This window comes from Astyanax mexicanus, chromosome 2, assembly GCF_023375975.1.
Source record: "Astyanax mexicanus isolate ESR-SI-001 chromosome 2, AstMex3_surface, whole genome shotgun sequence".
NCBI lineage: Eukaryota > Metazoa > Chordata > Actinopteri > Characiformes > Acestrorhamphidae > Astyanax > Astyanax mexicanus.
Window position 1 is genome coordinate 9,005,986 of NC_064409.1, and position 16,515 is coordinate 9,022,500.

The following is a 16,515-nucleotide window of genomic DNA, read 5'->3' on the forward strand; positions in this document are numbered from 1 at the left end:
CAATCCACTTATTAGCACTCACCCTATCCCTAGTAATGCCCCAACACCAGGAGGGTAAAGACTAGCACATGCCTCCTCCGATACATGTGAACTCAAACACAGCCTCTTTTCAAGCTGCTGTTAATGCAGCATTAGCATGTAGCATCACAGCACACTCTGAGGAAAGGGCAGCGACTTGGTTTCAGGGGAGAGAGCACCATCTACCCACCCAGAGAGAGCAAGGCCAATCGTGCTCCCTCTGGGCTCCGGTAGCCAATGGCAAGCTACATGAACGGGATTCGAACCGGAGATCTCCTGATCACAGTGTCAGTGCTTACACTGCTGGACCACCCGGAGTCCTCCACCAAAACAATTATGGTGGCCACACCTTGGGCATAATTTGGCCATTTTTCCTTAGTGCTGCACTCACTTTTGTTTCCAGCAATTTAGACATTAACGGCACAGCAAATTTACACTGTTATAAAAGCTGTACACTGACTACTTTACATTGTATAGTATCATATCTTTAGTATTTTCCCATAAAAGATCAAATAAAATATTCAGAAAAATGTGAGGGGTGTACTCAATTGTGAGATACTGCAAGTTTAACAAGAAACATCACATTAAAGCTTTAATTACATTTTATTTGTGGTATCTCAAGGATCAATATTTGGGCCAATACTCTTCTCACTTGTCAGTAAATGTCTGGGAAAGATTAAGCTTTAAATGGCAAAGTTGGTGCAAAATCCCTTAAATTTCAGTTTAAATATAAAAAAATAATAAATGAGTAAAAAAACATTTTTTTTTTATAATTTGTAGTTCTACTAACAGATCACTTTTGTAAAATTGCACCCCTGGGGCTAATATAGCTGTTGAATGTGTAAGGATTTGTAGTACAGTGAATAATGGCTCAGCTGGGGTCAGCCCTGACATTAGTACCTTTCTCTCAAACAACTGGGAATGTATATAAATGTTATTACACGCACCTGCTAGTCTTACAGCTGCAGTGTCCTAATCCAAACCATTCCCCAGTGATGTATTAAGTGCTGTATAGAGTTACAGCACTCAGTCATGTCATAACTACACAATAGAGTAGAAGCTTATTTGACCACAGTTTTACCCCATCTAATAACCAGAGCCTCCCTGAGAATCAGAACAGCATTCATACTACAAGCCCCACCTCCACTTTGTAGATATTGGACGGGTGGTCTCTCCGGCCGCACTCTGGAGTTATGGTCTTGCAGCAGCTGTCAGGAACCACCCTTCCCTGGGCTTCTGGAGACTGGACGTACACGCTGTGCTTCCAGTCGGAGGAGTTGTTGCTCCCACAGCACTTAAACTAAAGGAGAACGTAAAGGTATTAATGTATTTACTTTTTTCATTTTAGGCCCATTCATAATAATTAAGCCACTGACTGAGTTAAAGCAAAAGTGCAAACACAACCATTATGTTTAAGGTTTTTTTTTTTTTTTATATTGGTTATTTTTTAGAAATACTCAGTCATTGTGATGATGTAACTACAAATTACACATTTAAAAAAACATTTTTTAAGCAATTTTATGAACCAATAATTGAATATATATTTATTATAATCTGGCACAATATTTAGGTGACAAGGGGCTACACCCAAGATATCTGCATTTTTTTCTAACTTCATTGCATTTATAGCCATGATGTCTCTCTGAAATGCTAAAAAATAGTTAAAAAAAAAAAGTTTACAGCTTTACATGTGCTGTTACTTAACCAGTGAAAGAAGCAGTCCTTTTTTACTTCTTGGATCATCTAGAAATACCAATACTGTATCTTCCGCATTTTAACACGCACTGAGAATCCTTTAATTTTATCCATTGCAAGTTTCCAGTTTTTGACCATTTAAACTTGACAGTCAACATTTCATCATGAAGAAACTATTGGAAATGCTCCAATTCTTAGAATAACCTCTTAAGAATTCTGAAAATAAAAAATATATATTTTCACCTGTATAGCCCTTTGGAATCATAAGGTTTTTGCATGACAGCAACAATATATTAATCTTTATACAAGATGCTTTACATAAATACATTAAAACCCATTAAATACTGAGGTGTTTATATGTTATCACATTAGATAAGGGAAAAATGTATAAAACTCCTTTGTCTCATGTTGTATCCCTGTAGCTGTTCAGACCCAGTGTATTTATGAGATTGCAGAGTGTCTTACATCCTGCTGCAGTCGGTCCACAGCGCGAGTGATGCCCTCCTTCCCCAGCTGATCGTAGTTCTCAGTCATCGTCTTACTCAGGTGCTGCTTCAGCTCCTCACTCAACTGAAGGAAAAGACACACAGGAAAAGAATTAAGCAAATTAAATGAGACACAATGAAAAAAGTGATTTAGATTTAGAAAAGAGGAATACAATGCAAAAAAATGAAAAGTGTGAGACAGTTCAGAGTGTGAGAACGAGAAAAACTCTTAAATAGATCAGATCACAGCAGGTACAGATGTGTTTATTAAACAATAAAATACAGGACCTTTCACTCTAAGGTGCAAATTGTGTGTGAAGACGAGCACATGATTAGCACAACATTTATTGAGGTGCAGACGTGTACTTGCTAAAAATTTTGTTTAAGGATTGTGACATTTAATATTCCATCTCTCTGCTGTCATGTTTAATGTTGATTAGAATGTTAAACAAGAATGTAGGATATAATGAGATGATAATATATTATCATGGTTTCTAAATATTAAGATATATTCACCATCAAAATGTTTCTCAGGGTACTACCTGGTATACATGTATTAGACACTGTATTAGAGGAAGAAATTTAGCATTATTCCAGCTTTAGAGTTAGTTTTAGAGTTTCAGACCACAGAACTGCCCTCAGACCACCAAACACTGACACTGATGAGTCTAAAAAGCCCAGCAACATCTGTATCTAAAAGGGGAACATAACCACACATACCAGACAGCATGAAGGCAGATGGCAGATATATGGCATCAGCTGATACTCTGCATGCATGGGTCTTTGTAAAATTGGACTGAATGTGGTTTATGTTTGGGGGGAAAAAGCAGTATGTGCCAATTCCCATATTATACTCTGCAACCGGGGTGTTTGGCACTGTGGTCTGTGTTGGTCATGTGATCTGCAACTGAGTAATCGTGAATAGAAAGGCAACTAACAAATAAAAAAAGGTAGAGTTATTGATTGATTGAGTAGGTTTTTAACGCCGTGCCGACACACTAGGGTCATTTTTACGGCGGTACTTAAGTCAATTCTTCTATATATATATATATATATATATATATATATATATATATATATATATATATATATATATATATATATATATATACAAAAACAATTATAAAAGATGTTTTATATTTAAAAAAGTAAAAAAAAAATTATAATTTTTCCAGGTGCTGCAGTTTTAAGCACATTTGGCATCTCACTTTCTTTAAAAAAAACTCAGTCTATCTGAGTGCAGTGTTTTACAGTAAGTCTGTCTTTACAAAGATGACAGGTTGGAGCATCTTCTCTAGTTAGTAGATGTTGGTGCGTCAATTTGGAGTAAGGTAGTTAAGGAGTTAAGTCAGTGCTATATTTTAATGTAGTGCTAAGCTAAGAGTACATTAAATGTCCTAATGCATGTTCATTAATACATATTAAGCATTTAACCAATTGCTTGATGTGCAAACGTGCAAACACATGGCTTGTCTAGTCCCTGTAGAGAACATAAACCTACTGACACTGTTCCAAATGCCAGGTAAGGACATGAGGGGCATAGAGTCCAAAACATTAAGCTGTGGAACAGTGGAACTGTGTTCTCTGGATTGATGATGCTCCATCCAATACTTCTGGCATATAATTTAAATTTAGGAATGACTGAGGAGGAGTGGTTCTCATGCAACATCCTGACCTCACTAATATTCTTGTATCTAAATGCAAGTCCTCACAGAAAATTCTACAATTAAATTAATAAAATCGTTTTATACTAGATATCGGATGCTTTCTCCAATATGTCTAATAGTAATGCTGAAAAAAAACAAACTGACTGACTGTAAATATGTGTGTGGCAAAATCTGCTTACCCTCTGATAATATACATAAGCTAGAACTCCTGCGACAAGCTCAATCAGGAAAATCAGCAGCAGACAGGAGAAGTACTGCAGAGGAAGAACACAAACAGAAATATAAAAATAAATATAAATTATGTTTCATTTACAACTGTCAACTTTACCAGATGGTTCACATTACTTCCATTCCATGATCCCACTGCAGGCTAGAACATCATTATGTCAACACCAAGGGAGAGGTTCATTTACACTTACAGAGCACCAGAAAATTAGATATTTACACATTACGCCCACACAAACTATTAAAGTTTCATAAATTAACATTAAAAAAAAATGCACTTTCCTAATCATTAGAAATGAATGGGAGCAAATGACAAACATCAAAGCGGATATGATTTAGAAAGAAAGAGAGATAGAGAGAGAAGGGTGATGATAGGGTGATAATAGCTTATAGCTCCTCAGAAAGACTGTTTAATATTTTCAGCGTGAGAGCGAGTCAAAGGATGTATTTCTCCCCTTGAAATGCAGAGAATTTATTGGAGAAAGCAGAAAGCAGAGACATCTTCAGCTTTAAATAAGAATTCCCACAGAGCTGAAAATGATCATGCACATTTCAAAATGCTAGAGTGGGATAAAGTGTCAAGATGAATGTTTCAAACTTAACAACTCAACCCCAAATCAGAAGAAGTCTGTTTAGAAAACGTAAATGCTTTTATCGTTGTTATTTAATTGCAGACAGTCATGCTTTGGATGCCCAAGATCAATTTCTACATTTCAGGCTTGCAAAACATTTTTTTTGCATTATTTGAGGTCTGAAAGCTCTACATCTTTTTTGTTATTTCAGCCATTTATCATTTATCTGCAAATAAATGTTCTAAATGACAATATTTTTATTTGGATTTTGGGAGCAAAGTTGTCTGTAGTTTATAGAACAAAACACCTATAACTGCTGTATGTTTAAATGTTTGTAGATACTCCTAATGAATGCATTCAGCCATTATGATTTGTACTCACTTATTACAATTAAATCCTCAGTATTGCTTTTAAATCACAGTAGAAAGCCTTTTCTGGACAGTTCAAACAGTTAATCCAACAAAAGTCCAACAAATACAAATATATATATATATATATATATATATATATATTTATATATAAAATATATATAAGGACTGGGTGTCCCAATACTTTTGTCCATATAATGTGCAAGAAAGACACTTCCATAAACACAAACAGAGCAAAGTAAAAAGTAAAAAAAAATATATATGTAAACCATCACATCAGGACATCTTTATGTGCGCACACCTGAGGTTAATTAAGTCAACTTGTCAGCCTAACGGGAGACAAAAGCATTACAGAGGCTACAGTCAACTCAAGGCCAATCAAACAGAGCAGTACAGCTGCTCATGGTGACCTGACTGTGACCAGACGGTGTGTGTGCGCACGCATGAGTGTGTGTCTGTGTGTGTGTGTATGTATTCGTATGTATTTACAATCTGATGTTAGAGAAGGACATCAGTTCCTGTTTGTGAGGGGAATATTAAATGTGTCTGTGCCTGACTTTCAGATCACCTTCCTCACAAGTGACTAGAGCTGCTTCCATTAATCACTCGCATCTAAACACAGCAAAACAAACCTACAAACATGCAGAGACGGCCACGCCCACAGGGGGCATCCTACCTTTTCCTGAGTGCCATGCATCAAAGTGAAAGCTAGCTATAAATAGCCCGGCCGCAGTGGAAGCAACAATCTTGTTGCTTTATCTTGATCTTTCTTCCTCTCTTTGTATTTTCTCTGCATTTTTCTGTCTGATTTTCTGGCTTATTTTTCAGGGCAGATGTGAAGCTGGATCATGGTCAGAGGCTAAATCAGGTTTTACAGAGGGCACAGGAAACTCCCAGAGTTACCACACTCAGTTATTAACTGCCTATTATAACTAACAGAGCCAATCAGTTGTATAGTCCTACATGTTACTGTAACATATTATAGGACAGACATGTGCTGGACAACAATAATAGATAACTGGCAAATTTATAACGGTAGCCCATGTAATACATATTATTGTGACTAATTCTGATACCAACAATCAATTATTTTACAACAGATTGAAGCAGATTAATCAGATAATGGAGTGTTCTTTTAATTTTATTTAAATAGATAAACTATAGTGACAAAAGCATTGGGACAGCTTCTTTCTCACAGTTTAATCCAAATTCAGGGGTTTTAAAACAAGTTTGCCCATCTTTTGTATAGAGGTGTAAGAACATATTGGCATTGTATTGTCTTGCAATATTGGTCTGCAATACTATACCAAATTTCAAACACAGGACATGTAAACTAATAAGTAAAAATACTCATGAAGATCAAACTGTTCTAACTGCAAAAAAAGTACACTTATTTTATTCAGATTTTATAAATATGCTTTTTTATTCTGACAGTTAATTCCTTAAATCTGATTTAAACAAAACATATGCAAAATATTGCCTTGCTTACAAAGGCAAAATATACTGAATCATAACCTCTGTATGGTGATGCACATCATATAGGCATGTTCTTGCCAATACACAGGCCTAAAAAAAAAAAAAATCACACTTTTGTCCATATAGTGTGCCTCGGCCACTGATTTATCATGCACACCTATGTCTGAACTCTAATCCTACAAGGACTTACAGCATGCAACTAAGATAGCACACTCATACCGTGGAGAGGAGGCTCCTCTGCTCGCGGATCACTGCACAGCACCCCAGAAACCCAGTGACCATGACCAGCGCTCCGGCCAGAATGAGGATGTACGCAGAGACAGCGAACGTGCTGGAGGCCAGCAGACTCAGATACTCCCCTTTATCAATCAGAGTCCAGATACCCACCGCCATCACCACTCCTCCACCCATCTGAGAGAGAGAGAGAGAGAGAGAGAGAGAGACAGAGAGAGAGAGACAGAGAGAGAGACAGAGAGAGACAGAGAGAGACAGAGAGAGAGAGAGAGAAAGAAAAAAGAGAGAGAGAGAGAGAGAGAGAATGAATATTAAAAACACTTTTTTTTTTTCAAGGACATGCCAAAAGTGATGGGACAGAAAATTAATACCGTCTACCATGTAAGCATTAACCTGTGAAATGTGAATGTGGAACTTGCAGCACAGTTAATTCTAGGCGCACAATTATATATATATATATATATATATATATATATATATATATATATATATATATATATATATATATATATATATATATATATATATATATATATATATATATATATATATATACAGCTCTGGAAAAAATTAAGAGACCATTTCAGTTTCGATGATTTTGCTATTTCCAGGTATATGTTTGAGTAAAATGAACATTGTCCGTAGTTTATAGAATAAAACAACAACATTTCTCCCAAATTTCAAATAAAAATATTGTCATTTAGAGCATTCATTTGCAAAAAAAAAAAAGAAAAAAACTAAAATAACGAAAAAGATGCAGAGCTTTCAGACCTCAAATAATACAAAGAAAACAAGTTCATATTCATAAAGTTTTAAGAGTTCAGAAATCAATATTTGGTGGATTAACCCTGGTTTTTAATCACAGTTTTCATGCGCCTTGGCATGTTCTCCTCCACCAGTCTTACACACTGCTTTTGGATAACTTTATGCCACTCCTGGTGCAAACATTCAAGCAGTTCAGCTTGGTTTGATGGCTTGTGATCATCCATCTTCTTCTTGATTTTATTACAGAGGTTTTCAATTCGGTAAAATCAAAAGAAACTCATCCTTTTTCAAGTGGTCTCTTATTTTTTTCCAGAGCTGTATATATTTAAAGATGACGTTTATCACTTCTAACTGACAATTTATTTACGATCTAATTGCATAATAGAACCATGACAGATATAACTCCAAGGATATACACACACACACACACACACACACACACACACACACACACACACACACACACACACACACACACACACACACACACAAACATGTGTTACTGTTTTTGCCCCCTCTCTCTCTTTCTGACCTATCCTCTATCTTTTTGTTAGCAGAGGAAATTCCTGTGCAGTCATTCCAGCCCTCTATTCTATTTCCTCCAGGGCCTAAACAAAAGCCAGGCCAGTGTCACACACTCCCTCCAGGGGCTTCTGAACGGGAGCTGCCCTGCATACCACACACACTGAAGGGGTCCTGCCCACTCAACCGCAAGAAAAGCCACAGGTTTGATTTCCCTGTGCCATCTGAAAATATCTACACTCTCTAGTTTCAAAGCCAACTGAGAGGGTCTCCTGAATCCCACCGAGAGACAGGTTGGAGGGTAACCACAAACTGAACTGTGTGAACATGAGAAAGCCTACATTTGCTAATGTGTTTTCAGACAGACACAAAGAAAACACACAACTTTGAGGAAAGAACTAACATTCTGATCAACAAACAACAGAAACTACAGCCTAATTACTATTTATTTTTAATAAAAATACTTTTCATATTTGCAGTAGTTTATGATAAGATCTACTAAGGGAAATATATCAGAATATTTTTCCTGTTTGCAAAAACTTATTTTCTCTTTGTAACCAGACGTTTGTAAAGTGTTCAATAGACCTGTGCTTTAGTCAGAAACCTGTAAAGCACTCTTTAATAAGGCAGTGATTTTTATATTTTACACATTTTTGTCCTAAGTGAAATACAAGGTAGGGGTGGGCAATATTATATATCGTGACACAGAAATATCACGATATTAAAAATACATATTGTGATAATAAGGATGTTCTCTCTTAAAAGTTGTCTATTATTTACTGTGAAGCTTTAAGTGTATTCATTGAATAATTGTTTTAGTTTGCAGTTTATATGCATGAAAATATTCTGCAATATTTTTTGCTGCATTATATTATTTTATGCTATATTATTTATTTTGTCACATTATGATTATACTGTTATACTACTATACTATATCCCTGAAATTAATGAATTATTGTTCCGTTTTCCTATATCACCAAGTATATAGTCATCGCAAAAATAACCTGAAATATCGTGATATTATTTTAGAGCCATATCGCCCACCCCTAATATAAGGAAATATATAAAAGCCTGGAAAAGCTGAATGTAGGGTTAAAGGGAGCTTGATTACTATTGTTTAAAAAATATATATCCCCAATATATATCTACACAGATTTCTCCTCTACAAAAAAACTGTTTATTTGGGTGAGTAAATTGCTTCTGTTTATTTAAAGTAAGCTTATTTTTCCAATATATTCAACAGTGCGGTTAGCAGCAGTGCTAGCCATGATTAGCACAACATGGCTAGCTGCGGTTATTAGCATTTAGCGCTAGTAAATGCCACCTGATAGAGCTATACTGAGGAACTCTGACTGTTCCAGTAAGCCAGGGCGCTATCAGCTAACAGTTCATCCCACTAAGCTTGTTTAAACATGGTAAACATGCAGATTACAGTCCAATATACTCGCTCCTGAACAGCAAAAGAGCTAACCCTGCAGTTAGCGGCTAATGCTAATACTGCTCCAGACTCTGTGTGGGAGAAACTTCACTGAAACTACATTATAACGCTGTACTTCAGCAGAGTGGCTTTACTGCTCTTTACAACCTGACTGGTAAAATAAGGCACATAAGTAGAGGTTAGATCGGGCCCAAAAAATCCGACCCAACCCGAACCATAAACTGCCATTATGAGCCCGAGCCCGATCCGCCCTATAAACTGGATGTTTTCGGGCTGTTTGAATGAGCGAAATATGATCAGTTTATTAACACTAACATAGAAGCATAGAACTATTATTTAATTTAAATGATTTTTAAGAACAGCTAAAAACAGTGCTGCAGGTCAAACACGGAGGCGTTCGAGAGAGAGAAAGAGAGAGAGAGAGACACACACAAAGAGACACAGAGAGAGAGAGAGAGAGATTTGCGTGTTCTGGAGTATGAGCTACTCACAGGTAAAGGTTCTCACATACTGTATCTCCTGTTTCTCTTTTATCTCCTCGTGCTCATATTCTAGTACATAATTCTGCAGCTCCTCCAGTGTTTTCTGTCGTATTTTGTGGCTAGCATGAGCGCTTACAACTAACACTGCGGACCGCGAGGTGCCACCGCGCTGCCGCTGTTGTGCCGAATTCAACTACCTGCTGAATCCGACTCCCGCTTCGCAGACAGAATCGGCACAACCCCCGCTGTACAACTGCGGGAGTGAAAACAGCGCTTATAAATAAATTTGTTTTTTTTCACTTTCAGTTTTCGTTATTTGGTTTGTTTTCGTTAACAATAATAATTGGTTACTTAACAACATTGTGATTATCACACCAGAGCTTTATTTGAAAATAAAAATATAATTAAAAAACAGATGCCTACATCTCAGACTATTTTCTGGAGCCCGGCCCGACCCGGCCCGAAGAATGTGGTGGGAAATCTCGGCCCGAACCGACCCGGTTTTGGGTCGGGCCTCGGGTTAGGTCGGGTTTGGGGAGACAATCTAAGCTCTACACATAAGATACACGAGATTATAAAGGCACATCTAAAATCCTTTAATTTTCCCAGAAATTAAGTGTGCCTCATAGCGCAAAAAATACAGTAATTAACGAACATTTTTAAAGATTTATTATTAATAACTAGATGTTCCTGGCAAAACAAGCACATCCAAATACTAGAACTACTGATCCTGAAGATTAAAAAAAAATATTTGATCATTGTTTCGAGCAGCATGTTTTGCTCTGTGAGGTGTGGCTTCTGGAACAGATGTCCACAGTATTATTAACTGTGTCTTAAGGAGTGCCTGCACTCATTTCCTGAGTGTGGCTCACTAGGGTTTGGTTTCTGGATTTATGCAAAGCCTTCTCCTACTGCTGTCAAAATTCACTGAGGATCAGTGTCAGAGTGCATCTCGGCCTGTACACACACTTGTATGACAATGAAAGTGAATCAGTACAGAACACACTCCTGAGCCGGGGAGTTCAGGCTGAAAGTGTGGGCTTAGCTTGTTCAAAAAGCAACTTTAAACACCACTCAAACACTTTCAACTCTAGAGGGTGCTGTCCCAGTTCAGGAGTAAGGGTGGGAGAGAGGTGGAGGGACTGAATTTTGAGTCTGTGACTCATTTTTACACAATCTTTTGGTTGCTGCTCAAAAACAATTTAAAAGTGATTTCTCTTCTAGCCCCAGGCTCAGAAAGACATCCAGGCTTGACTCAGCTTTATAACTGAACACACACTTTTTAAAGGAGTACATGAGGCACACGCACACTCAGATTCAGGAACTCAGGACACTCTGATTGGATCTTGGACCGACTCTATTGAAGCAGTTAAAAGTATACACAATCTGTGGAGGATCCGTCTGAAGCCCCAGACACGTCACAGTGAGATAAAGCTGTAACTCAATCTGAGGACTGAGGAGTTCATCACACCGCTCAGCAGACTCACCCAGAAGAGAAAGTTGAAGACAAAGAGGAGATACTTCAGACACACCGTCTTCCAGTCGTCCTGCTCATCCTTATACATACTCCCCATCTTCCCGGCTGAACCTGGAACAGAAACACAGAAAAGCAATTAGATACAGATAGTAAGACAGATATACATTACACACGCAGTGCTGGATGTAGTACATAAAAATACTGGAGTTGAAGAATTATATATTACTCCAGAAAAGTCACTCATGTAGTACAAAAGTATTAGCTAATTTACTAGAGTATTTAAAAATGCTTTTTACTGTGTCCGAAAAAAAAAAAAATCACTATCCTCAAAATACTTAATTCGATCAATTTAATTCTAATGTTGCAAAATGTTGCATATTTTTTTTTGTTAATCCAACATAAAACTATACATTTGTTTTTTTTGTATTTAATTCAATATACAGAACAAATGAAAGAAAAAAAAACACAATTATAAACATATTTTTACCTTACAACCGAGCATATATTAAAATTATTGGCTAAAAGCCATGAGAATGTCTTTTTAGAATGTATTTTATTTAAACAAGACCCTTAACTTACTCTTGGTTAATCATTCTTATTATAAGAATAAATTGGTTATATTAAATTGGTTAATAAATGGATTATTTACTGGAAAGACACAATTATCATGATCTCAAAACACTAAAGGCACTTTTTTTTGAGAAAGAGCTAATCTACAAAAGTGAAGAAAAACTTATTTTAAACACGTTAAAAAAAATACCAATTGATAAATCTTTACTATATTTCATATATATTTTCCATACATTCCATTATTAATGCAGGAGTTGATGAATTTACTTTTTTTTACTGCCCAAGTAGGACCAGTCTTTGAAACACTGTTGTGAGGATTTGATTGCATTCAGTGACAAGATCACTAGTGAAGTTAGGATGCTGTGGGATGATCACCACCCCACCTAATCTTACAATGATTGGATGGCGCACAATCAATCCAGAGAATATTAATATATTCATATTTGAGTCCTATTATTCTCTACAAGGACTTAAATAGCTTAAAATAGTTGAATGTATTTATTAGAAAGAATAAGATTTGGTAAGGTATGTTTCAAGCAACTATTCACAGAATTTAGCTTCTGCCAGCTGGGTTCTTTCTATTATCTGCAAGCTTCAAGTCAACAGGTTTTCTGTTCTTTTCTAGACACAGGGAAAAGCATCGAAATAACAGTCAGAGCTAATGCACAGTACACTGCTGATGAGTCAGAGAAAGATTAGATTAAAACATGCTAGAATTTTCCTAGAACACAATGGTTGAATTGCATTTTCCATACAGACTGTAAGAAATGTGGGTGGAGGTGGAGTAGGGGTGAGGGGACAAGCAACAAAGACAAAAAGCACCACGGGGACGTTTCTGTTTTTTATAGGAGAGACAGCAGTCAAAAGCTGTTGTTTTCTGTGACACTTTAATTAGCGGCTGCGGCCCGTGCACTGCCTCTGCATGCGAGTGACATGGACCATCTGAGAGCTTAGAGTGGAAGCATGTCAAAACAACAGCCAAATAATGGCTCACAAAATAAGGGTGCATGGGGAGACGGTTCAAAATACACACTGAAATACGCACGTGTGCCCACACACACAAACGAAACACACACACACACAAACGAAACACACACAGAGCTGGGCTTCAAATGTGAGGAGAGACAGATGGCTGCAGGTCATTACGATGCTGACTGACATCTACTGTAGCTCTAAATAAAGTATTATACTCCGAAACAATACAGCTCCTGCAGGCGCACTCTGGAGCTTTCTCACAGCATGAGGCACATTCATATTCCACAGATATAGTCCATGATTACAGGTTAGGCTGCGAGTAAATAATGATCTACTGGTTTGTCGATTGCTATTGAACAGTGGAAAAAGCTACACTTGTTTCCCTGAGGTAATCAGAGAGAGTGCTCCATCAGGAGATTCACCCTCTTTAGCCCAATAAATTAGATTTGAACATCAGTACAATAAAAAAATATATTTTTTTCCACTCAAATTAAAGTAAATTGTAAATTTTTCTCTCTGGCTTTTAATAGAGAACATCATGAAATTAAACTCTGATCTGCCTCTGAGGGTTATCAATGTAATCTAAAGAAAAAAATAAATCACAAGTAGATTATGAAGGATTTAGAATTATGCCAAATTCTCTTTTCAACAGTATCAATACTTTTCATATGATTATCACTTTACAAAGATAAATAAAAGGATAATACATTAATCAAGCTATCTGAAATAAGTATATGGCGCCAAAATAGCAGGTGTGAAATGCGCAAAATATGTCCAACCAAAAGCAGTTTTCTCAGTCCAAATCAACTGTACAATAGTTCAGTTTGTCTGCAATAGAAAAAACACTTTTCTACATGATTCAGACATTACCAATAAAAAACAAAGTTGAGGCAGGCTATTGTCGCCCATCAAACAACAACAAAAAACTAAATAAAATACTGGTGTGCCAAAATGTGATGTAGCAGTCAGTAAGATTACTCTGCCTATTCCTGTATCTACTGTAACTGTAGATTAACCCTTAATTATAAACAAAAATAAAAGGAATCCAATGGAAATCTGCCAAGTTCACTCTCCCGCATGACATACATGCACTTGAGAGGAATCGGATTTTGTGTGGAAGACAGAATGTAACACAAGACCTGGAAAGGCTACTTACTTTCTTTAAGAACTGAAAACACACCTCCACAAACCAATTAGTGTCAAATGCAGCAAGACACAGCCCACATAGCTGATGATGACATTACGTAGAAAAGTTCTTTAGTTCACTTACTAAACTGCAGTGTGAAACTAAAACTGACTATATGTATCGAAAGAAAAACTTTCAACGTTTCAAACTGTGCATGAGCCGCACCTTCCCTGCCAACAAAAATGGGAATGCAGTTTTAAGAGAGAAATAAGCTAACGAATCCTGTACTGGAAACAAAATTAAATCAGTCAAGTTAAAGCTTGATTTTTGCTCATTTTAAATAATAATAATGGAACAAACACCATGTTACACAACTCAACCTCTTTACAACCAAAATTATTTTTCTATATATTTTAGGTAAATGAAAATTAACAGGATATGTGCCTTCACACATCAGGATAAGTATAATTTTCCAAAGATATATTTCTCCTCACCCTTTTCCACACAATAAACCGTTTAAAACAAACAATCTACACAACAGCCAAAGTAATTTAATCACAATGAGGAAAGTTATACTAAAACAAAAGCAGCTAAGACAAAGAAAACTCCTGACAAGTGTTGAGGTTTTGTAGCTTTATCCACAGCCACAGACTAACGTTTTTCAAATAGCACCTTTATACCTTCAGTTTATGGTCACAGATGTATTATAGTGGTTGTATCTGCCAACAACATTCTGCCAAAAGTATGCTTAGTACACGCTTGAATAATTAATACTCTTTCAAAATACATGCGTATGCTGAGCAATATTCCATTAAGTGCTATTGATATTTTGTGAATTACTACTGAGAGAGACAACACTAACTCTAACACACAATTCCCAGCTGACATGGGTTACTAAAGGTGCTAAGATGGATTGTACTTGTACTGAGCAAATAATTTATATATCTGTCTTTTTATTTATTTATCTGTCTGTTCACTCTGCTTTAAAAACTGGATCGCTGGGTCTTTTGCAACATGTCCACTAGGGGTAGACGATATGGCCCTAAAACATCACAATATTTCAGGGTATTTTTGTGATAATAATACTCTTGGTGATATCACAAAGCATTGTGCCTCATTTATGAAGCATTTCAAAGTAAAAATACTGGATCTAAGATCACCTTTTACTAATTCAGGATTTAATGAACACTAAGTGATAATATATCAGCATGCCTAATTTGAGAAGTTTTAAAAAAACTGAGTGATTGATCTTTTTATTATTAATATCAAAATATTTACTACAGCAATAAAACCTATAATATTCAGTTATTAGTATAAATAAAAGTTTCATACATTCAGAAGAATACATTCAGGAGAAACGAGAAAATCTAATGACCCTGTATTGCATGATGTTGCACTCAAGTATACATGTATAAATGGAAATAACTTTGTAAGAGTATGTGCTCATGCCTAAAATTGTTTAAAAAAAAAAAAAAATATATATATATATATATATATATATATATATATATATATAATTTGGCTATTTAAAGATATTTATTTTATACAAGGCAACACACCTGACTAAGGGGGGGGTCAGTCCAAACTCTATGACTGAGTTATCAATAAGCTCAAAACAAGTGGAGTAACTTTTCTCCACTAAAATATATTCATACCATAGTGGCTTATCATTTATCTATTTTGTACAGTAACTTACCAAGACCCTGATTTTTGTATAAAATAACAAAAGTTTAAAAAAACAAAAACAAAAAAAAACAACAACTACAGTGCAGTATATTTTACTTATTGCATATAAACTGCAATTTCAAGAATATCACTGTTATCACGACATGGAGTTCATTGTATCCAAAATAATATTATTTAGCAAAATACAATAATCAATCAACCTTTCTTTTTTTACTCTGTAATTATTTTAATTATTTATCTCTTTATATATATTTATTTTATTGCTTTACATTTTAGCCTGTTCACTTAACCATTTATTATGAATTACCTGTTTTTTCTAATACTTTTATATGTTATTTTTTATATTTTTTATGTTATGTTTGTTTTGTTTATAAAGTTTCTTATTTTAACTTACCTGATTAAATACTTGATTTTACTTTTTATTCAAATTAATGTTTTTCAGTTCTTTTGAGTTGAAAATGTTCGGATGCATTGTAAATGAGTTACCCTCAATGAGGGTATAACATATAAACACAAATAAATTTTGTGTTTTGTATTTACAATTACACCAAGATTATTAACTAAACTAAAACAGTTACAGGATGTGGTTAGAAATCAAAAGTTGATTACAAAAATGATTACAATTAAAATTATGGCACACGAGAGTCCAAAACAGCGCAAAATATGAATGCAAAGTATGTTTCATATATACATTGTTTCATATCGTGTAGTATTGTGGAAGAGTGAGAGAGTGG

At 35.7% G+C, this 16,515-nt stretch overlaps 1 protein-coding gene across 3 annotated transcripts in view; it reads right to left on the reverse strand.

Moving 5' to 3' along the window:
* The window catches only part of tspan11 (tetraspanin 11), a 33,471-nt gene that overhangs the window by 15,928 nt on the left and 1,028 nt on the right, over positions 1-16,515 (reverse strand). For all 3 annotated transcript variants that reach the window (XM_022671208.2, XM_022671207.2, XM_022671209.2), the window contains exons 2-6: positions 11,435-11,535; positions 6,726-6,917; positions 4,045-4,119; positions 2,179-2,283; positions 1,160-1,318 (exon numbers count right to left, since the gene is read on the reverse strand). In XM_022671208.2, coding sequence (XP_022526929.1) covers positions 1,160-1,318; positions 2,179-2,283; positions 4,045-4,119; positions 6,726-6,917; positions 11,435-11,521 — 618 coding nt within the window. In that variant the 5' untranslated portion in view covers positions 11,522-11,535. The remainder of the gene's footprint in view (positions 1-1,159; positions 1,319-2,178; positions 2,284-4,044; positions 4,120-6,725; positions 6,918-11,434; positions 11,536-16,515) is intronic.